Here is a 22,647-nt window from a genome sequence, read left to right on the forward strand (position 1 = left end):
AAGAGATTCAGTAGTACTGACTTAATGAATGTCAAAACAAGAGTTAAGAATTATTTAGATTTGTAGCAATGTTTTCTTTTTGCTTAATGAGTTGTATACATTGTTTATCAATATGAACGAACATTACTGGTCTTCTTCCTCTTCAAAGTATTTACTAAATCCACCCTTTCTTCCTACCTCCACTGCTCCAACCCTAGACCAAGCCTCTCTGGTCACATCCACCTCTCCCCTGATCTGTTCTTTGCACAACTACCAGAGTATACGTATAAAAAATGAAAACCAGATCACATCTCTTCCCTGCTCAAAACAGCTTTCTATCACATTTAAAATAAAATCCAAACTCCTCGCCATGTTATATTGTATGTGTGCAATGTTTTATATTGCCTATAATTTACTTCAAAACACTTCAGTATCAGCTGTGTAATATACCTTGTTTTTTCTAAGATGCATATTTTCCCACTTTTCATCACCTCTGAAATTGGGATGAATTTTACCATTAATGGTACAGCATAGTTTAATTAAGAGCAATTTTTCTTTCTTGGTGCGTAAGAGAATGATGGGTTTTACAACCTATGGACATCTTGGATTCATAGAATCAATGATTTAATGAAACGGTGTATTGTCTAAAAAATAATCTTTTGAAATATTGGTCTAGGGTGGGGGCAGTGGAGGTAGGAAGAAGGGAGGGGTGGGTTTTGTATATATTTTGAAGTGGAGAAAGAACAGGCAATGATTATTCATATTGATAAACAATTTATTCAACTCATTGTAAATTAGTTTTAATCCACACTCTGGGGGTGGTTAGTTAACATTTGAATTATCCTAATCAGGAATATAGACTCAGGAGTGGTTGGTTAGCATTTGAAAGATCCTACTCAGGTGTCCTTACCCCAAAGGTAGTTACACGCCCCACCCCCATGTTCACATTTTCCTATCTGAACCTGTGCTAAAGCAGGAGTTCTTACACTTTCTTTGTGCCATGGGCCCCTTTGGCCAACTGGTGAACCCGATTCAGAGTCATTTTTTTAATGCACAACAAGATAAAACACATAAGATTACAATTAAAACCAATTGTGTTGAAATGCAATTATCAAAATATTAAAGATACAGGGTGGGGTGGGGTGGGAGGAATTGGGAGACTGGGATTGACATATGTACATTACTGATACTATGTATAAAATAGACAACTGATGGGAACGTACTGTATAGCACAGAGAGCTCTACCTAATGCCCTGCACTATGGTAACCTAAATGGGAGGGAAATCCAAAAGGGAGGGGATATCCATACGTGTATGGCTGATTCATTTTGTTGTGCAGTGGAGGCTAACACAACATTGTAAAGCAACAATACTCCAATGAAAATTAATAATAATAAAAAAAGAAATAGAAAAAAATATTAAAGGTACAATTTTGACATATTAATATATATATTTCTTTACTAGCCCAGCAAATAACAAGATCTAGCAGCAGGTCTAATAATCACCATAATTTTGAAATAGTAATGAATTTAATGATCTTTTAAGATATTGGCAATAGCTATAATGTGATATGAAAATATCTTTGATATGTGCTGGTGACAAAGTCACTAATAAGACTGTGGTTTGTTGACTACATTCAGTAACAAAAAAAAAATAAAGGCATAATTTTTTCCCATCAAGGTCCCAGAACCCCCTGGATTCTATCCCCAGGACCCAAGGTTAGGAAACCTTGCACCACAGACTCCACTTATCAGCATAAAAGATGTAAGAAATAGATTTCATTGGTGAAATGAATTGCTTTCAAAATATGTGAAGTGGCTAGAAATATTGTCCAGGTGCTTCCATTCTTGCATGATCAGAATATAAAAATCTGGCAAGCAAACCCAACAGCTCAGTACTCTTTGGAGTGGCATTCTAGGCCTCAGACTCTGTGTGGTCCTGTATCCCACTACATGATAGCCAGCCTGCCAGATGGTCCCCAGTGATTCTTTCCTTGTGTAGTTACTCCCTTCCCACACTGAATAGGGAAGAATGTAACCACTGTAATGTAACTGGTAGAATATTATGGAAATGACCAAATGTGACTCCCAAGGCTGGGTCAGAAAAGACATTACAGCTTCTGTCTTGCTCTGTCTTGGATCATTGCTCTGAGCTTGCACGTTATGAGAAATGGAGGGCCATGTGTTGAGGAACTGAGATCTGCCAACAACTAAAACTAGCTTGCTAGGCATATGAGTGAACCACATTGGAAGAAGATCCCCGGGCCCATTCAAGCCTTTAGGTGACTGCAACCCTAGCCAACATCTTGACTGTAACCTCACGATAGACTCCCAGCCAGAAGCAGCCAACAAAGCTGATCCTGGATTCCTGACACACAGAAACTATGTGATATAATCAATGTTTGTTGTTAAGGCACTAATTGTAGGGTTAATTTGTAGCACAGCAATAGATAACTAATATATATCACTTAATGGAAGATTTTCCTGCTCCACCCAGAAGATAGGTTGATCCCGTTACCATATTATTAGGCCATCTGTTTCAGGTAAATCTTTCATGCAAGCAGCTTGCTGGAGTTCCTAAAGGTCAGACAGAGAGTATGTATTGATACTTCACCCAATTTACAAGAAGAGGCTATGTGACTGTTTTGACCCCTGATTGCTAATAACTGCATGTGTCAGAATTTAGTCTGACAGTTACCTTAACTGTAATGTTCTACCTAGTAAGGAGGTTGTGGGAGAGGCATAGCCCTCACTTACCTCTAATCTTTAGAGGCTCCCTAAGTCTACTAAAAACAATGGATTTAGGTCTATTTGCATCACATTTGCAAAGGCCTGCAAGACCCTAGATAATCTGACTTTTACCTACCTTTCTGAACTCATTTCTTACCCCATTCTCTCACTTGTCTCTAGAAACACTGGCTGTATTCATTTGTTAGGGCTGCCATAACAAAGTACCACACACTGAGTGGCTTCAACAGAAAGAAGTTTGTTGTCTCACACTTCTGGAGGCTAGAAGTCCCAGTTCAAGATGTTGACAGGGACTTTCCTTCTCAGAGCTGTGAAGAATCTGTTCCATGCCTGTCCGCTAGCTTCTGATGGTTTGCTGGCAATCTTGGGTATTCCGTGGCTTATAGAACCATCACCCTGATCTCTGCTTTCATCTTCATATGGTGTTCTCCCTGTGTGCATGTATGTGTTCAAATTTCCTCCCTTTATAATGACACTAGTCATATTAAAAGCCCACCCTACTCTAGTATGACTTCATCTTAATGAATTACATCCAAATAAGGTTGCTTTCTAGGGTACTGGGGGTTCTGCATACAATTTTTTTTTTGGCCACGCCACAGGGCTTGTGGGATCTTAGTTCCCTGACCAGGGATTGAACCTGGGCCCTCGGCAGTGAAAGTGCTGAGTCCTAACCACTGGACCGCCAGGGAATTCCCCTGCATATGAATTTTAGAGGAGACACAATTCAACCCATGACACTGGCCTTCTTGCTGTTCCTCTAGCACACCAAGCTCATTTCCACCTCAGGTCCTTTATATGTATTAGTTCTCCCTCTAGAACGCCAAAGAAGCATGACTGTTCCCTTCTCAGAATACAAGTGTCATATGTCAACTACTCAAAGAAGTCTTCCCTGATCATCCTATCTAAAATAGCCCCTCCACCACACACATCATGGTCTATTCCCTTCCCTGTTTCAATTTTCTTCATAGCACTCCTCATTACCTGAAGTATATTTCTTTTTATTTGTTTTTAATCTGTCTCTCCCACCAAAATATAAGTTCCATAAGGACAGGGAGCTTGTATATCTTATTTACTGCTGTATCATCAGCTCCTAACACAGTGCCTGTTAGAGAGTAAGTATTTAATAAATGTTTGTTGAGTGAACATTGAATGAGCAAATGCTTACTTTGTTGATTCTCTGATTTAGTCTCTGGAAAGCCCAGTAGAATCAAGTTTTCCCTGAGAAAATGGAACTTACCCCAAACTCCTCAAGATATTCATTTTCCCCCTTGGAAATGAACTAATTTATAATCCAATTATAAAACAGTAAAATAATATTCCTCGTCTCCCCCAAAGTTACCTGTTTTTCCTCTCTTTATACTACCAGGAAGCCACCTGAGGGTAGCAAAAAATCAGAGTGAAGAATGGTCAGTTCCAAGGCAGAGGCACATTTTCAATCTTTCCTCAAAGATTGTCTGCCACCTGCTCTGTCTCCAGCCTGGCTAGTTTTTTTCCCTTCTGATAGGCGCACATTAACGGGCCTAGCTGGACTACCTATTAGGAAAAATAGGGGATCCCTTTTCATTGAATCAGCTTGCTCAGAAAAGGCCAAGGACCTAAGCTGAGTTCCAATTGAGATTTCTAAATGTAAGAGCCTTAAGCTGGAGCAATGACTATATTTTGTTCTTATTTTTTTTAAGAGCAGTCCACTTTGAGATCTGACCTGCCACCTACCTCCCAGCTCTCAGCTGTATGACCTCTGACAGGTGCTAAGATAAAGTGGTAGCTAAACAAAGTCTCTAGGGGTTTTATGATTATTGTTTGTTTTCATATTTCCTTAACAATCAAAAGAAGGGCTCCAGCCCGGAATCTTGATGTTTATTTCACCTAAACTGAGGCTTTTCCTTAATAAAAAAAAGGGGGATTGTGTGTGGTTTGCGATCCGGGAAGATTCAAGCAAGGGGGGAAGGAAGGAAGTTTAGTTTCTAAACCATTTCTTAAAGGACAAATCTTTGTTAAATAAAGGAATCTAATTAAACCATTTTGTGAGACCAATTCCCAACTTTTTTTCCATTTAATCTTTCTCCCAACCTGCTTAAGTGTTTGAGCCCTTGTGAGTTGCAGACTCTGTAAGAGCAACACTTCTCAAATTTAATGTGCACATGAATCACCTGGTGATCCTGTTGAAATGAAAATTCTGATTCAGTAGGTATGGAGAGGGCATTATAGGTGGATCAAGTGGGTCTTCGGGCATTCACTTTGGCTTCAGTCCACCTCCAAACACCCAATGCACCCCTGTTTTCCAAAGTCCTCTGCTACAGTACCCCATTCTAACTACTCCTTATTGCCAGATGCCCCAGGAATCTATTATAGGTCCTCTTCTCTCTGGATCCTGCCTTCTGTGAAAATATGAGTTACAGGTGATAGTGGGTTGATTCCTTACTTCCCTCTCTCTCCTTAGAGCAGAGGCTTCATCCCCCACCCCCACCCCTCCATCAGTACAAGATAACAATGGAATTTAATTATAGCCTCTGGGAGCATAGCTTTTTAATTCCAATGGTAAGAATTTCCTACCCTATGACAGACTAATGAAAAGGCTGTATGTTAGTGGGGTGGGGAAGAGGAATGTCATTTTGAATTTCTCAAAAAATTATACAACATAGGAGACTGCCTGCCTGACTTACTTATACTTTCTCCTCTACCTCTCATCTGCCTTGGTCTCATTAAAGGCAACATTTTCTTATTTTAGAAGTGGAACCATGAATCTGTCATATTTCCATCCATTTCATATTTATGTACAAAGAGTTGCAATTCCATAGCCAGACAAGCAACAGAGATCTGAGTGAAGGTTTCCCTGTTGATGACAGTACATTATTTGGTGTTTACAGAAGGTAAAAGGATCCTGATACTATTTGACCAATATTTCACCCAATAATTTTTCTATAATTTCCTCATTTAGGTAGAATTGAAACTAGTTAGGTAAAACTACTTATTTAAGCTTTCAACCCACAGCACAAAATACTTTACAGGGCAGCCTATTCTCATGCTCATTTTTTTTTTTTTTTTTTTTGCGGTACATGGGCCTCCCAATGCCGTGGCCTCTCCCGTTGCGGAGCACAGGCTTCGGACGCGCAGGCTCAGTGGCCGTGGCTCATGGGCCCAGCCGCTCCGCAGTATGTGGGATCTTCCCGGACCGGGGCACGAACCCGTGTCCCCTGCACCGGCAGGCGGACTCTTAACCACTGCGCCACCAGGGAAGCCCTCATGCTCATTTTTTTAACGTCTTTATTGGAGTATAATTGCTTTACAATGGTGTGTTAGTTTCTGCTTTATTACAAAGTGAATCAGTTATACATATACATATGTTGCCTCCTCCCATGGACACACCAAAATTACAATTATTTACAGAGAAATTATTGATCAGAAGAACAAAAGACTAGCAGAAAAGATCTTCTACAATTAAAAATATAGAGAAGGAACCATAATGAGACGGGACAAAAGATGAAACATCAAGAAAAAGAAAGAGAAGAAAAAATGAAAGAAACAAGTTCATACTATCACCTTTGCAAGAGGGGCTGAAGCCAGGTTGAACTTTTGATTTCCAAAACTTAGTCTTTTGGTGTAAGGTGGCCAAACAAGGATGCAGAGCCAAGCACTGTGAAACCTACAGACACATTGAAGAGCTCAGGGAATACGACGTCTTTCCCACCATGTCAAAACTCCTGAAACCAATCTCCACATCCTCTGTAACCACACAATAAAGACTTGGGAAATCACACCAGAAAGAAAGGAAGGAAGGAAGGCCAGAAGCTAGACTAGGCACCTCTCAAAGAAGAAAACTCACTCAAATGGCCAACAGTTGAATTAAAAGATGCTCAACTGGGAGTTCCCTGGTGGCCTAGTGGTTAGGATTCCAGGCTTTCAATGCCATGGCCCGGGTTCAATCCCTGCTCTGGGAAATGAGATCCCGCAAACTGTGGGAACTACATGTACCAACATGTATGAATCTCAGAGACACAATGTTGAGTGAAAGAAGCAAATCACAGGAGCATATATACATACAAACAGTTAGATTCCATTTACTTAGAGGTTCAAAAACAGGAAAAACTAAACAATATGTTGTTTAGGAATGCATTTAGTTAGTAAAACTGTAGAGAAAAACAGGTCAATGATTACTCCAAATTTCAGGATAGTAGTTACATCTGATGGGGGAGAGACTGGGGAAGAAGGGAAATCATGATCACAGAGGGACACAGAGAGGACTTTAAGATACTGGAAGTAAATATTCAATTTTTTAAACCTGGGTACTGAGTACATAGTTATTCATTCCTTAAAATTATTTTTTAAATTACATATATATGTTTTATATATTCTTCTGTGTATATTTCACCATTTTAGAAAAGGAAAAATATCAGTGCCCAGAACTGAACACACAACTCTAGCTAATCCATCATACTAGAATACAATCACCTCTCTCGTTTGGAATACTTTGCCTCTGTTTTTTTTGGACCGAGGTGTTCATTTGTACCTGCTAAATTTTCTTTTGTTTTATATGGCCATTCTTTTCACTTGTCCTTCCAACCAGTCAAGCGCTCCCCAGAGCCAGATCATCTTCCAGGAGAACTGGTAAACAAAGTTTCTGAGCTAGCCAGGCTGAGGTCCAAATTGCAGCAGGCAGCTGCAGCAGCTCTTCTGAAAGCCCACCTTAAAGCAGCTTCCTTAACATGCGTGCGTTCTGCCCTGCTTTTCCTGAGATCATCTGTTTATAGCCTCAGCCTAAAATCTTCCTTATGAGAAGCCTTAGCGAATGTCTTATCAAGGAAGACAATGCCTCACATTAAATCATGTTGATAAGTTGATGGGAGAGAACATTCTCACCCAAGAAGATTGTTATTTCCTGAAGGGATAAAACCCCACCAGGGAAAACACCTGTGGTACTTATAGGTAGGGCTGGTCTACCAAAGCTGATAACATAGTTCTGACCAGAGGAGGAAGGCAGAGTGCATGTATTCATTCCTGAAAGCTTTGTGGGTAGGTGTGCATCTTTCACATATTAAAGATTCACAGTCCCTGAGCTGGACAGAGGTGCCAACCCTGAAGAATCTCTCCAGAATCCAAGTTGCTGAATCTTCCCTGCTGCCTACAGAGGCTCCAAACCACCACTTGACAATGGGAAACTGGGTGGTTAACCATTGGTTCTCAGTTTTGTTTCTGGTAAGTGATGTTTCACTTTCTAATAATTACTCTTAGAGTAAGGAGACATTATGTTTGTTAATATTTGTGAAGTTGCTTGAAAGGGAAAGATTCCATGCCAATATTGAGCTCATCAAGGCCAGTTATCAGCTGAAAGGTCCAACTCTAGGATTACATATATGTTTTATATACTTTTCTGTGTATGATATATTTCAGCATTTTAGAAAAGGAAAAAAGTCCAACTCCAGAAATTGATTGGTAAAGAGACAAAAATATAAACCACAAGTATTTGGAATTTCAGTCTGTTTTCATTTTTTGTCTTCTCTTTTTCTCTTCCATTTCACTTCTAACTAGTGCCATGGAGCATTCATTTCTCTCCATTCTTCTTATATTGCTCACATCAAGAAATAATAAAATTGAATGTTTGAGATATAAGTGATCTTAGAGATTATTGTCCAGTGCTGTCCACTAGAAATATAATGTAACGTCACATATGTAATTTAAAAATTGTCTAATACCTAGACAATTGAAAAAGGTAAGAAATAGGTGAAATTAATTTCCAGTAATATATCTTGTTTAACCCAATATATCAAAAAGTTATCCTTTCAACCTGTAATCAATATGAAAATATTAATGAGATAATTTATATTCTTTTATTTTTACTAAGTCTTTGAAATCCGATGTGTATTTAATACTTACAGCACATCTCAATTAAAACTAGGCATATTTCATGTGCTTAGTAGCCGCATGTGCTTAGTGGCTACAGCTTTGCGTAGTGCAGAACCAAACCAACTCTTTGATTTTATAAGGGAAAATAAGACCTAGACATCACACAGTGAATTGATTGCAGAGCCATCACTCAAAGCTAGCTCCCCAGGGTTCAAGCCAGAATGCCTTTACCACACCACATATGCACAATCCCCTTCTAATGCACTCTCTAACTGAACTCTAGTTTCAGTTCTGCTATTAATTGAGTGACCTTGATCAAATTATTTATCCTCTCTAGCCTTCAGGTCACCTGTGTGTGGGTGGTGGGGGGATTGATGAAAACTAGATTAGATATAAGTGTGTTTCTAGGTCTAAAATCCTCTGCATTTTTTATCCCTCTCTTAGGTTTTGCTTGGAGAGTTCATCACCCCTGGTGGTGATGATGATGTAACTAGCTTTGATTTTTCACCTTGCACCAATCCCACTGGCAGGCTCAGACTTCTTGTTATCTCTGACATACACTCCTTTGAACTATTATTTTAATGAAAAATAAATTACCCCCAAAATATTTTTACTCTTCCTGCCAGGTCTTCTACTCTTTCTTTTCCATTCATAGTGGAGGAAATTATAGTCAAGGTGGGGAATGGAATTCCTTACTCTCAGATGTCACTGTATTTCATCATTCATCTTACCTACAGTTGATGATGTGCTGACACAGAGGTCTTTACCTCTGTGTCCCTCTCAGATTCTGAAATATTTCTGCTCCCTCTAAATAAGCTTCTCTCCTTTGTCTTCTGAACTCTTGAAGTATCTGTGGCTTTCACCTCTCTTTTTCCATTAAGGTCAAATGATCTCTGGAAGACACACAACTCTGGAAAGGGTGTGTGGGCAAAGAATGCAGGAAGAAATTGATTGGTAAAGCCAGTCTGGTGATGACACAGGCAGAATTTATTGAGCTTCTACTATGCACCAAGCACTGTATTAATCACTTCACATACATTATTGCATGTAAGCCTCACAGCATTGCTGTGGGGTAGATATAGTTATTGTCCGCATTTTATAGGTGAAGAAATTGAGGTTCAGAAAAGTTAAATCACAGATCTAAGATTACAGAGCTAGAAAGTGGTGGAGCTAGAATTTGAGCCCAAGGAGTTTGACTCCAATATCACACTTCGAATCACTATGTTATGATGCCAGAGGTGTGTGAGTGGTCCAGATCTAGGGAATCTGAATGGGCCATGTTTCAGGCTAAAGGCCCTCTACCTGTGGGGCTGAGATGGTTCTGGACCATCCTGGGGCCATGGATATATATCAGAGGCATCCCAGTGCCCTAGAATCCTGATCAATTACAGACTAGTACCTTCAAGCTTGGGCTAAAGCCCACCTGGTTGTTCTCCAAGGAAATGGACGGTAGGTTCCAAATTTCCCTCTTTGCCAATGTAGAGACAGATCTTGGGACAGACAAAAGAAGTCTTAAGAGCTCAAATGAGTCCAAAGCAATGATAGGTTAATTTGAAAAAAGAATCACAATCTAAAAACAGGAAAGTGTATGTCAGGAAAGTATATTAAAGAGGCAGGCCCATCTGGAATGGTTTAGTCCCTTCAGATGGGTATTGTCACAGATGTTAAATTTATTTTCTATTTCTTTAGAAATCCATTTATTCACGTATTGCCTTCTTATAGGTGCAATAGTTTGAACGCTCCAATCCAGAAGTTGGCAAATGTTTTCTGTCAAGAGCTAGGTAGTACATATTTTAGGCTTTGCAGTCCATATGTTCTCTGTCACAACTACTCAACACTTCCATTGAATCACAAAAGCAGTTATAAACAATACAGAAATAAGTAGGTGTGGCTAAGTTCCAATACCACTGTATTTATAGATACTGAAATTTGAATTTCATATAATTTTCACATCATGAAATATATTCTTCTTTTGATTTTTTCCAACCATTTAAAAATGTGAAAACAACAATATATAACAACCATTCTTAGCTTGTAGGCTGTACAAAACGGGTGGTGAGATAGATTTGGTCTATGAGCCTTGATGTGCTGACCCTGGTCATTAGCATCTAATGCATGTCTTGAAGTCCTAACTGACTCAGAGTAAGTTGACTCATTTAAAATGAAAACAGATATGGGAATTCCCTGGCGGTCCAGTGGTTAGGACTCTGCATTTCCACTGCAGGGGACAGGGGTTCTATCCCTGGTTGGGGAGCTAAGATCCCACATGTTGTGTGGCACACCCACCACCCCCAAAATGAAAACAGATAAACACAAAATAGCCAAATGGTAACACTATTTTCTACCCCTTATCTACTCTTTCCTGTACCCAAATTTCACTTTATCCCTTGCTTAATTTTTCTTTCTCTAGGCTGCTTGTTTGGGGCTGAATGTTTTCCTGTTTGTGCATGCCTTCCTGTCATTTGAGAAGGTAACAAGTACTACTACACAAGACAAATCCTGGGGGTGAGTATCACAGTTGTGATGTGGGGAATCTCTGTTTTTTCTTATCTCTGACGCTGGCTTCTTTGAGACCCAATGCCCTCATTTCGCCTAGAGTTAGAGTTGCCAGAAAAAAAATACAGGATGCCCAGGTAAATTTGAATTCCAGAAAAATAACAAATTTTTTTTTGGGGGGTATAAGTTATTCTACATATTGCATGAGACAATATTAGAAAATTATTCATTTTAAAAAAATCTGAAGTTCAAATTTAGCTAGGCATCTGTATTTTTGTTCATTAAATCTGACAGACCTGTCCAGGGCACACTCCCCAGACTCAATAATGAAAATACACAGTAAAGAAATATTGAGCAATTTTCAAACTGGTTTCCACAGAAATTCAGGTATCCCTACAGGGTGTGAGGGGAAGGCTAACTGGGCAGTGTCTCTACTTCAACCAAAGCAACCTTTATCTGTCTTATGGATTCCTGCTTATGATTTTAAGAAAGAGTTTGGTTGAAAACAAATAAATGAACAAGTTGAAAACCACCACTGTGGACTGATCTCACAGAAAAATACCTATCAAACAAGAGGGATACTTGGGGTGGGGGGTTTTGTGAAGTGGGTGGTGTTGCCAAATTCAAGGCCTGTATAAAAGGTGGGGTCAGGTCAGAGTAACAGGTTGGAGAAGGCTGGGGAAGGAGCAGATCAAGGACAGAAGAGGAAGGGTGGGGGTGGGTATGGCACGTTGGTGTATGGAGGTTCCTTAAAAACTAAAAATAGAGCTACCATACGACACAGCAATCCCACTACTGGGCATATACCCTGAGAAAACCATAATTCAAAAAGACTCATGTACCACAATGTTCATTGCAGCTCTATTTACAGTAGCCAGGACATGGAAGCAACCTAGGTGTCCATTGACAGATGAATGGATAAAGAAGATGTGGCACATATACAACGGAATATTAACCATAAAAAAGAATGAAATAATGCCATTTGCAGCAAAATGGATGGACCTACAGATTATCATACTAGGTGAAGTAAGTCAGAAAAAGAAAGACAAATACCATATGCTAACACATATATATGGAATCTAAAAAAAATGGTTCTGAAGAACCTAGGAGCAGGACAGGAATAAAGATGCAGCTGTAGAGAATTGACTTGAGGACATGGGGAGGAGAAAGGGTAAGCTGGGACAAAGTGAGAGAGTGGCATGGACATATATACACTACCAAACGTAAAATAGATAGCTAGTGGGAAGCAGCCCCATAGCACAGGGAGATCAGCTGGGTGCTTTGTGGCCACCTAGAGGGGTGGGATAGGGAGGGTGGGAGGGAGACACAAGAGGGAGGGGATATGGGGATATATGTATACATATAGCTGATTCACTTTGTTATAAAGCAGAAACTAACACAATATTGTAAAGCAATTATACTCCAATAAAGATGTGTTAAAAAAAAAAAAAGAATTCATCCCATACAGATAGCCTCCACAGAATATGTAGCTGTGAAATTGTAGTCCTATGTTCTTCAAGTCACTTGTCAATTTTAGCTTTAAGGAACCTCTGTGACTCAAATAAGCAAGCAGTGGAAACCAATGTGGAAATGCAGGATATTTGAGTTGAGCAGAGAAAATTTACTCAGAAATAGAACAGGCCGTCTCTACCAAAAACAGTTGGAGTGTGACTCAGCAGAGGGAGAAAACACAGGTCGTGTGGAAGAGTCAGAAATGGAAAACAGTAGGGCAGCTCATGTTCATTGCACTGCCTGACATTGTAAGCCATTATGGATGGTAGGCAGATCTTGACCTGGCTTATTAAACCAATGTCACGTTGTCCCGGGTTTAGGTTGTATGGAAAAATAGTTTTTGTGCCGAAAAGATAATTAGAAAAAGGCCGAGAAATTGTTAACTCTATCTCATATTCTTTTAGCAAGTCATTGACAGGCATACATGTAAGGCTGACCAGTCAGCTGAAGTGAACAAAAATTGCCTGGCTGCTGCCACCACCTTCACTGCTGCTGTGAAATTGTCACACCCCATTGTCTGCAATCCCAAGGAGCTGACTCAGAGACCAGTTGTACAGCTGAGGAGAGAAGTCGGAATTAGCTACCACAGAGTTGAATATATTCTGTCTAGCCTATACTAATCAAGCCTATTTCTGGGCTCAATACTTCTTTGAAGCACTGATTCCTTGTCTCCTTTTCTAGCAGCTTCTACTGTTGGATCAGATTGATCTTGATGTATGCTGCCTGGCCACCCAAGGAAATCAGTTTGAAATTTTGTTCTTAGAAGTTCTCCCTTCTCAAATCTCTACCTAAGTTTAAAATTTTTGCTCTGAGGGGTTCATTCGTTTTGCCCATTTTATTCAATTATTAAAGAGATCTTAAATATAAATGGTTAATTTTTATGGTTTTTATTACATGATTATTACATGCATATAATTGCAACATTAGAAAATATAGAAAAGAGGAAAAATAGTTACCATCTGTAATTATAACTCAAAATATCTAAGCTTTATTTAAAGTGCAAATAAAATATATATGATCTTCAAGATTGTTTTACAAGTGACAAACTAAAATCATAATTGAGTGTATTAAGCTAAAAACCTTGTAAAGTATTATATTCATATAATTTATTTGTTAACATTAAATCTTGTTCTCTTTCATATTGATAAATATATAGTCAAACATTTCCAAACCACTGTCATGAGGATTTCTCAATTCAATGTTAAGTTCAGCAAATTTTCTGTCATTTGTAAACAGAGATTTTGGACTGATTGTCCAGGTCTCAGGCAAGTGGACTGGGCCCATGCTCACCTGCAAGATGAGGAGATGAAGCAGCTAATGGTTTCTTCTCTCCTCTGTTCTAGTTGGCATTGGCCTGGGCCCAAGCCTCTGCTTGCAGCTTGCATTTTAACAGCATGCTGATCCTGCTTCCCATGTGTCGAAATTTGCTGTCCTTCCCGAGAGGCACCTGCTCACTGAGTCCCAGCCAATTGTAGGTCAACTTTCACATTAAAGACAAGAGACTCTTGACGTCTCAGTAGGACAGCTCAACACCAAGCCCCTAGGAATGGAAGCCAGAGGTCTCCTTTGGTAACCAAGGGGGTGAGCAAGAGTGGGTGTGTATTGGCACACTCTATGTAAGACATGTTGGTTATGGGTTAGCGAATTTCATAAAGCTGCCTGGATACACCCGATCTTGATCATTTTACATTTGTTGTTTTGTAGGCGCACCCTGGGAAAGCAACTGGATCACAACCTCACCTTCCACAAGCTGGTGGCATATATAATCTCCCTACTGGGTAACTGGGGCAAACGATGAAACTGCAGGCTCCTGGACATTCAGAATCTAGTTTCATTCATCCATGCATATAAACATTCAAAATATATTTATTGAACACATGGCATTATTTGCCAGGCAGTATTCTAAACCTGCTTTCATGGAATTTACATTCTATTCCTTTGGGGACAGAGTGAGTATAAAAAAGATCTTGTTCTCTCTGTAATCATTATTGGGCACCTTCTGTGGACTCACCATTCTGCTTGGCACTATATATAGGATCCTCCTCTTCTAGTGGGGCATGCCTGCCATGATGTTTCTGAGACAACTCTCACATTCCTTTCCATCTTTTCATTTAGCTATTCACATCACCACACACCTGTTTAACTTTGAACGATATAGCAGAAGCCGACAGGCCACAGATGGATCCCTTGCTTCCATTCTCTCCAACCTATCTCATCAGGAGAAAAATTCTTGGCTAAATCCCATCCAGTCCTCAAACACGGTGAGTTGACTCAAGGGCAAAGCATCTGGAATCTGGTCATGAGCAGGAAAGGCATGGTGTCCCTGGTGGACATTGTGTCAGGCTGAAATTTCTACTTTCATAGACAATGGAGTATGTGACATTCACCCACATTGCTGGTGTCACTGGAGTGATCATCACAATAGCTCTAGTTCTCATGGTGACTTTAGCTATGGAATTTATCCGGAAGAGTTATTCTGAGGTCTTCTGGTATACACACCATATTTTTATCATGTACTTCATTGGCTTAGGGATTCATGGCCTTGGGTAAGGTCCTCAAACTCCCATTTTCATGCCCCAGTTCCTGACCTTGCGTAATTCTTTGCCACATATTGTCTTTTTGTCTGTCTCAGTGGACTTGTCCGGGATCAAACAGAAAAGAACATGGATGAGAATCATCCTCACAAGTGTGCAGAGTTTTTTGAGAAGTGGAACGATCCTGACTCCCACTGCAAGCCTCCCCAATTTGAAGGGCTCCCCGCTGAGGTAAGACCAGGACAAGGATAGTAGATTCTTGTTAGGAGCTGTTATTATTACTCTTCTTATGATAACCATTATTAGCTCAGCCTGGTGCCGGCTCCTATGGAGGACATATGCTATACGTTATTCATCTTCTGACTGAAGGCTTGTACCCTTTGACCAGCATCTCCCCATTTCCCCCACCTTCCAGCCCCTTACTACTTTCTGTTTCTGAGTTCAACTTTTTTTCTTTTTTTTAAAATTGAAGTATAATTGACTTACGATATTATATTAGTTTCAAGTGTACAACAGAGTGATCTGGTATTTTTATACATTACAAAATGATCACCATAATACGTTACCATCCGTCACCATACAAAGTTATTAAAATATTATTGACTATATTCTCCATGCTGTACATTACACCCCTTTGACTTATTTTATAACTGAAAGTTTGTACCTTTTAATCTCTCTCACCTATTTCACTCATTGCCCCCCTCCATCTCCCCTCTGACACCACCAGTCTCTTCTCTGTATCTACGAGTCTCTTTCTGTTTTGTTATGTTTATTCATTTGTTTTGTTTTTTAGATTCCACGTGTAAGTGAAATCATAAGGTATTTGTCTTTCTCTGACTTATTGCACTTTGCATAATACCCTCAGGATCTGTCCATGTTGTTACAGATGGCAAGATTTCATTCTATTTTATGGCTGAGTAATATTCTATTATGTAAGTACATATATATAATATTCCATTTTATATATATATATATATATATATATATATATGTCACATTTTCTTTATCCATTCATCTATCAATGGATACTTGGTTGCTTCCATATCTTGGTTATTGTAAATAATGATGCAATGGACATAGGGATGCGTATATCTTTTCAAATTAGTGTTTTTGTTTACTTTGGAAAAATACAGTTGACCCTTGAACAACTCAGGGGTTAGGAGTGACAATCCTGGAAAGACAAAAATCTGTGTATAACTTTACAGCTGGCCTTTGTATCCACGTTTTGGCATCAGCAGACTCAATGAGCCACAGATCTTGTAGTACTATAGTATGTATTTATTGAAAAAAATCTGAATATAAATGGACATGTGCAGTTCAAACTCACGTTGTTCAAGGGTCAGCTGTACCCAGAAGTGGAATTGCTAGCTCCTATGATAATTCTATTTTTAATTTTTTGAGGAACTGCCATACTGTTTTACATAATGGCTGCACCAATTTACACTCCCTCCAACAGTGCACAAGGATTCCCCTTTCTCCACATTCTCACCAACACTTAATTGTTGTCTTTTTTATAATAGCCATTCTGAAAAGTGTAAGGTGATATCTCATTTTGGTTTTGATTTGCATTTCTCTCATGATTTAGTGATATTGTGCATCATTTCATGTGTCTGTTGGCCATCTGTATGTCTTTTTTTGAAAAATGTCTATTCAGGTCCTCTGCCCATTTTTTAATTGAGTTGTTTGTTTGATGTTGAGTTATATGAGTTCTTTGTATATTTTGGATATTAACCCTTTATTGGATATATCATTTGCAAATATCTTTTCCCATTCAGTAGGCTGTCTTTTCGTTTTGTTGATAGTTCCCTTCACTGTGCAAAAGCTTCTTATTTGATATAGTCCTATTAGTTTATTTTTGCTTTTGTTTCCCTTGCCTGAGGAGACATATCAAAAAAATATTGCTAAGACTGATGTCAAAGAGCATACCGCCTGTTTTCTACTAGGAATTTTACGGTTTCAGGTCTTACATTGAAGTCTTTAATTCATTTCGAGTTTATTTTTATTTATAGTGTAAGAGAATAGTCCAATTTGATTCTTTTCCCTGTAGCTGTCCGGTTTTCCCAACACCATTTATTAGAGAGGCTATCTTTTCCCCATTGTATGATCTTGCCTCCTCTGTCATAGATTAATTGACCATCTAAGTTTGGGTTTGTTTCTGGGCTCTCTATTCTGCTCCATTCACCTATGTGTCTATTTTCATGCCAGTATCATACTTTTTTGATTACTGTAGCTTTATAGTGTAGTTTGAAACCTGGGAGCTCTAGCTTTGTTCTTGTTTCTCAAGACTGTTTTGGTTGTTCAGGGTCTTTTGTGTTTCCATACATATTTTAGAATTACTTGTTCTAGTTCTGCAAAAAATGCCGTTAGTATTTTGGTAGGGATTTTGATTACTGTAGCTTTGTAGTGTAGTTTGAAACCTGGGAGCTCTAGCTTTGTTCTTCTTTCTCAAGACTGCTTTGGTTATCCAGGGTCTTTTGTGTTTCCATACATATTTTAGAATTATTTGTTCTAGTTCTGCAAAAAATGCCATTAGTATTTTGGTGTAGGGATTGCATTGAATCTGTAGATTGCCTTGGGTAGTATGGTCTTTTTAGCAATAATAATTCTTCCAATCCATAAGCACAGTATATCTTCCCATGTATTGTGTCCTCTTGAATTTCTTTCATCAATGTCTTATAGTTTTCTGAGTATAGGTTTTTATACCTCTTTGTTTAGATTTATTCCTAGGTGTTTTATTCTTTTTGATGCCATTGTAAATGGGATTGTTTCTTCATTTCTCTCTCTGATAGTTCATTTTTAGTGTATGGAAACACAACAGATTTCTGTATATTAATTTCATACCCTGAAACTTTACTCAATTAATTTATTAGTTCTAATATTTTTTTGATGGTGTCTTTAGAGTTTTCTCTACACATTATTATGTCATCTACAAACAGTGACAGCTTTACTTCTTTCTTTCCAATTTGGATACCTTTTATTTATTTCTCTTGTCTGCTGTGGCTAACAATTCCAATACTATGTTGAATAAAAGTGGCGAGAGTGTGCATCCTCATCTTGTTCCCAATCTTAGAGAAAATACTCTAAGGTTTTCACCAGTGAGTATGATGCTGGCTGTAGATTTGTCATATATGGCATTTATTTTGTTGAGGCATGTTCCTTCTATACACATTTTGTTAAGAGTTTTTATCATAAATGGATGTTGAATTTTATCAAAAGCTCTTTTGCATCTATTGAGATAATCATATAATTTTTATTCTTCAGTTTGTTAATGTGGTGTATCACATTGATTGATTTGCGGATATTGAACCATTCTTGCATCCCTAGGATGAGTCCCACTTGACCATGGTGTATGATCCTTTTAATGTGTTGTTGGATTCTGTTTGCTAGTATTTTGTTGAAGATTTTTGCATCTATGTTTACCAGTGATATTGGCTTGTAACTTTCTTTTTTTGTGGTGCCTGGTTTTGGTATTAGGGTGATGCTGGCCTTACAGAATGCATTCAGAATTATTCCTTCTTCTGTGATTTTTTGGAATAATTTGAGAAGGTAGGTGCTAACTCTTCTTCAGGTGTTTAGCAGAATTCACCTATGAAGCCATCTGGTCCTAGACTTTTGTTTGTTTGGAGGCTTTTTTTTTTACTACTGATTCAATTTCATTACTGGTAATCAGTCTGTTCATATTTTCTATTTCTTCCTGATTCAGTCCTGGGAGATTGTATGTTTCTAGGAATTTATCCATTTCTTCTAGATTGTCCATTTTATTAGCATATAATAATTTTTTGTAGTAATCTCTTATGATCTTTTATATTTCTGTGGTATCAGTTGTAACTTTTCTTCTTTCATTTCTGATTTCATTTACTTAGGCCCACTCTTTTTTTCTTGATGAGTGTGGTTAAAGGTTTATCAGTTTTGTTTATCTGTTCAAAGAACCAGCTCTCAGTTTCACTGATTTTTCTTCAGTCTCTATTTCATTTGTTTCCACTCTGATCTTTACTGGTGCTAAGCTCTTTTAGCTTTTGCATGACTGTAAAACTCTTTATCTCTTCTTCAAATCTGAATGATAGCCTTGTCAGGTAGAGTATTCTTTGTTGTAGGTTTTTTCTTTTCATCACTTTGAATATATAGTGCCACTTCCTTCTGGCCTGCAAAGTTTTTGCTGAAAAGTTAGCTGCTAGTCTTATGGAAGTTCCCTTGTACATAACTAGTTCCTTTTCTCTTGCTGCTTTTAAGATTCTCTCTTTATCTTTAATTTTTCCATGTTAATTATAATGTGTCTTGGTGTGGATGTCTTTGAGTTCATCTTGTTTGGGACTCTCTGTGCCTCCTGGACCTGGATGTCTGCTTCCTTCCCCAGGTTAGGGAAGTTTTCAGCTATTATTTCTTCAGATAAGTTCTCTGCCCCTTTCTCTCTCTCTACTTCTCTGAGACCCCTATATTGCAAATGTTAGCATGCTTGAAGTGGTCCCAGAAGTCTCTTAAGCTTTCCTCATTTTTTTATTCTTATAGGCTTTTTAATATACATACATATTCAGACATATGTATCTAGTTTTTTGTTGTTTTTAATAATGGAACAATTCTGTAGTACTTGTTTGATTCCTGATTTTCAAGAAAACCATCTATCTTGAGCATCTTTTCAGGTCAATATAGACTTATATCATTTTTTTTCTCCTCATTTAAAAATTATTTTTTTTCTGTTTAGCTTCAGTGATTTCCATTACTCTGTCTTCCAGTGTGCTGATCTGTTCCTCTGTATCATCTAATCTACTGTTGATTCCTTCTGGTGTATTTTTTATTTCAGTTATTTTATTTTATTTCTTTGGTTCTACTTTATATTTTCTAACTCTTTGTTAAAACTTCTCAGCATTCATTTTTTATTTTCCTGAGTGTGTTGAGCATCTTTGTGATCATTACCTTGAACTCTTTATCAGGTAGATTACTTATCTCCACTTTGCCTAGTTCTTCTGGGGTTTTGTCTTGTTCATTTGTCTGGAAGATATTCCTTTGTCTCCCCGTTTTGCTTAATTGTCTGTTTATTTCTATGTATTAGATAGGTCAGTTACATTTCCTGATCTTGGAGAAGTGGCCTTATGTAGGAGACATCCTATGGGGCCCAGTAGCACACTCCCCTCTGATCACCAGAGCTATATGCTGTATGGGTGCCGCCTATGTGAGCTGCATGGGCTCTTCTGTTGTGATGAGGCTGACTACTATGGGCATACTGGTAAGCATGACTGGCCTCTGGCCACATTGGCTGCCAGGCCCTGCCTCTTGTAGTGACTGCCAACCTGCTGGGTGGCTGGGTCCCTATGTGGCTGCCTTCATAGTCTGGGGGTCCTAGGGCTGGTGCCAGCTTGCTGTTGGGTGGGACCATGTCCCAGTGTGACTGTCTTTGCAGCTGGGGGAGCTCCAATGCCAGCTCTCTGGTGGGTGGGTAAGCTCCCAGCACTAATAGGCTAGAGGGAGGACTCCAAAATGGCACCTGCCAACACCAGTGTTCTAGTGGTAGAACGAGCTCCCCCAAATGGTTGCCACCAGTATCTGTATCCCAGAGGTTGGGCTCCAATGACCTCCTGCCTCTCCAGGAGGCTCTCCAAGGTCAGCAGGTGGTCTGACCCGGGCTCCTTTCAAACGACTGTTTCTGCCCTGGGTCCTAGAGCATGTGAGATTTTGTATATACCCTTTAAGAGTGGAGACTCTATTTCTCACAGCCCTCTGGGCCTCCCAAAAGTAAGCCCCAGTGGCTTTCAAAGTCAAAATTTCAGGGGCTTGTGCAAAACCCCAGGCTGGGGAGCCCAATGTGGGCCTCAGACCCCTCCCTCCTTCAGGAGAACCTCTGCAATTGTAATCATCCTCCCGTTTGTGGGTCACCCACCTGGGGGTATGGGTCTTGACTATAACACAACTCCACCCCTCCTAGCCATCTCGTTTTGGTTATTTCTTTATATTTTTAGCTGTGGAAAATCTTTTCTGCTGGTCTTTAGGTCATTCTCATAGATAGTTGCTCTGTAAATATTTGTAATGTTTGTGTGCATGTGGGAGGAGGCAAGCTCAGGGTTTTCCTACTTCACCATCTTGGCCACAGCCCGCTGCCTTGTGATTTCATAAAATACCAACAAGAAGCGTCTGAAGGAAGGTTTGCTCCTCAACTCCTGGATGGGGAACCTGAGGCTCGGGGAGCTTAGTGCCCTATTTTGTCATATGTCATTGGCAGAGGCCACACGGGAAGCCCCCTCAATTTATTTTTTAAACCATTCTTGAAGTTGACTTTCTTTGGTATTGTAAGAACATGCCTGGAATTTATTGTTAGATAGTGGATGATCAATAAACTGGATTCCAGGGAACTTAAGGTGTGACTCAAGATAAGTACCATGGATATTACGCTTTACCTTTGCTTGTTCATAAAATATGTTAGATTGAGGAAGAAATGGAAGGGAAAGGTTGATTTGTGGTGTCTTAAAGTGCTCTGAGGATGATTAAAGTCTTTAAATCATATGCAGAATTAAGAGCAATAGCTCTGTCCTCATGTAGAAAGAGAAAAATGTTTTTTGAAAATCCCCTGTGACTTCCTTGGTGGTGCAATGGTTAAGAATCCGCCTGCCAATGCAGGGGACATGGGTTCAAGCCTTGGTCCGGGAAGATCCCACATGCCGCAGAGCAATTAAGCCCATGCACCACAACTACTGAGCCCACGTGCCACAACTACTGATGCCTGCGTGCCTAGAGCCTGTGTTCTGCAACAAGAAAAGCTACCACAATGAAAAGCCCGCGCACCACAACTAAGAGTAGCCCCCACTTGCTGCAACTAGAGAAAGCCCACGCACAGCAATGAAGACCCAACACAGCCAAAAATTAATTTTTAAAAAAAGAAGGAAAGAAAGAAAATCCCCTAAAGTTGACATTTCAAATCAGTTGGGAAAAAAGATACATTATTCAATACTTTTCTTTACAATAATAGGATAGACATCTAGGAAAAAAAGCTGTCTCTTTATTCCACACTTTACAGTAAAATATGGTCAAGGATGCATGGATCAAGGATTTAAATGTTGAAAAAAATGAAAGAAATCATAAAAGCACCCTAAGACCACATGGGATTTTTTTCTAATACTGGAGTGTTAGTAAAAATATTCTAAATAATATTTTTAAAAAGCTCGAAGCCAGAAAAGGAAAGAAAATACATATTTTTATTCAAATTTATTTATTCTCTCCCTCCCTCTCTCCATCTATCCATCCATATATATATTTTTTTTATGGCAAAAAAATCCATCATAAATAAAGACAGGTAACAAATTACTGAGTAGGAAAAGTATTTACAGTTCACAGACCATGAATTAATTTCCTAATATACAAATATAGAAATCAATAAGAAAAAGCCTAACAACCTGATTAAAAAAAAAGATGTAGAAGATATGAACAGAGTAATCACAGTAATAAACCTAACAGATTAGCAAAGATCAAAGAGTTTGCTCATGTGCTGTGTTGGTAATGCTCTCAAGCATTGCTGGTGAGCATCTAAAATATGCTTGCAAATGTGTTAAATTA

General features: G+C 39.0%; 1 protein-coding gene across 1 annotated transcript in view; it reads left to right on the top strand.

Annotated features, from left to right (window-relative positions):
• The first annotated feature begins 641 nt into the window (after positions 1-641).
• Positions 642-22,647, top strand: part of NOX1 (NADPH oxidase 1) — a 43,019-nt gene continuing 21,013 nt past the window's right edge. Inside the window, 7 exon segments of the mRNA XM_067722867.1 lie at positions 642-7,918; positions 10,977-11,034; positions 11,037-11,070; positions 14,270-14,346; positions 14,681-14,835; positions 14,939-15,120; positions 15,207-15,339. Coding sequence (XP_067578968.1) covers positions 7,709-7,918; positions 10,977-11,034; positions 11,037-11,070; positions 14,270-14,346; positions 14,681-14,835; positions 14,939-15,120; positions 15,207-15,339 — 849 coding nt within the window. The 5' untranslated portion in view covers positions 642-7,708.

This window comes from Pseudorca crassidens, chromosome X (genome assembly GCF_039906515.1).
Source record: "Pseudorca crassidens isolate mPseCra1 chromosome X, mPseCra1.hap1, whole genome shotgun sequence".
Lineage (NCBI taxonomy): Eukaryota > Metazoa > Chordata > Mammalia > Artiodactyla > Delphinidae > Pseudorca > Pseudorca crassidens.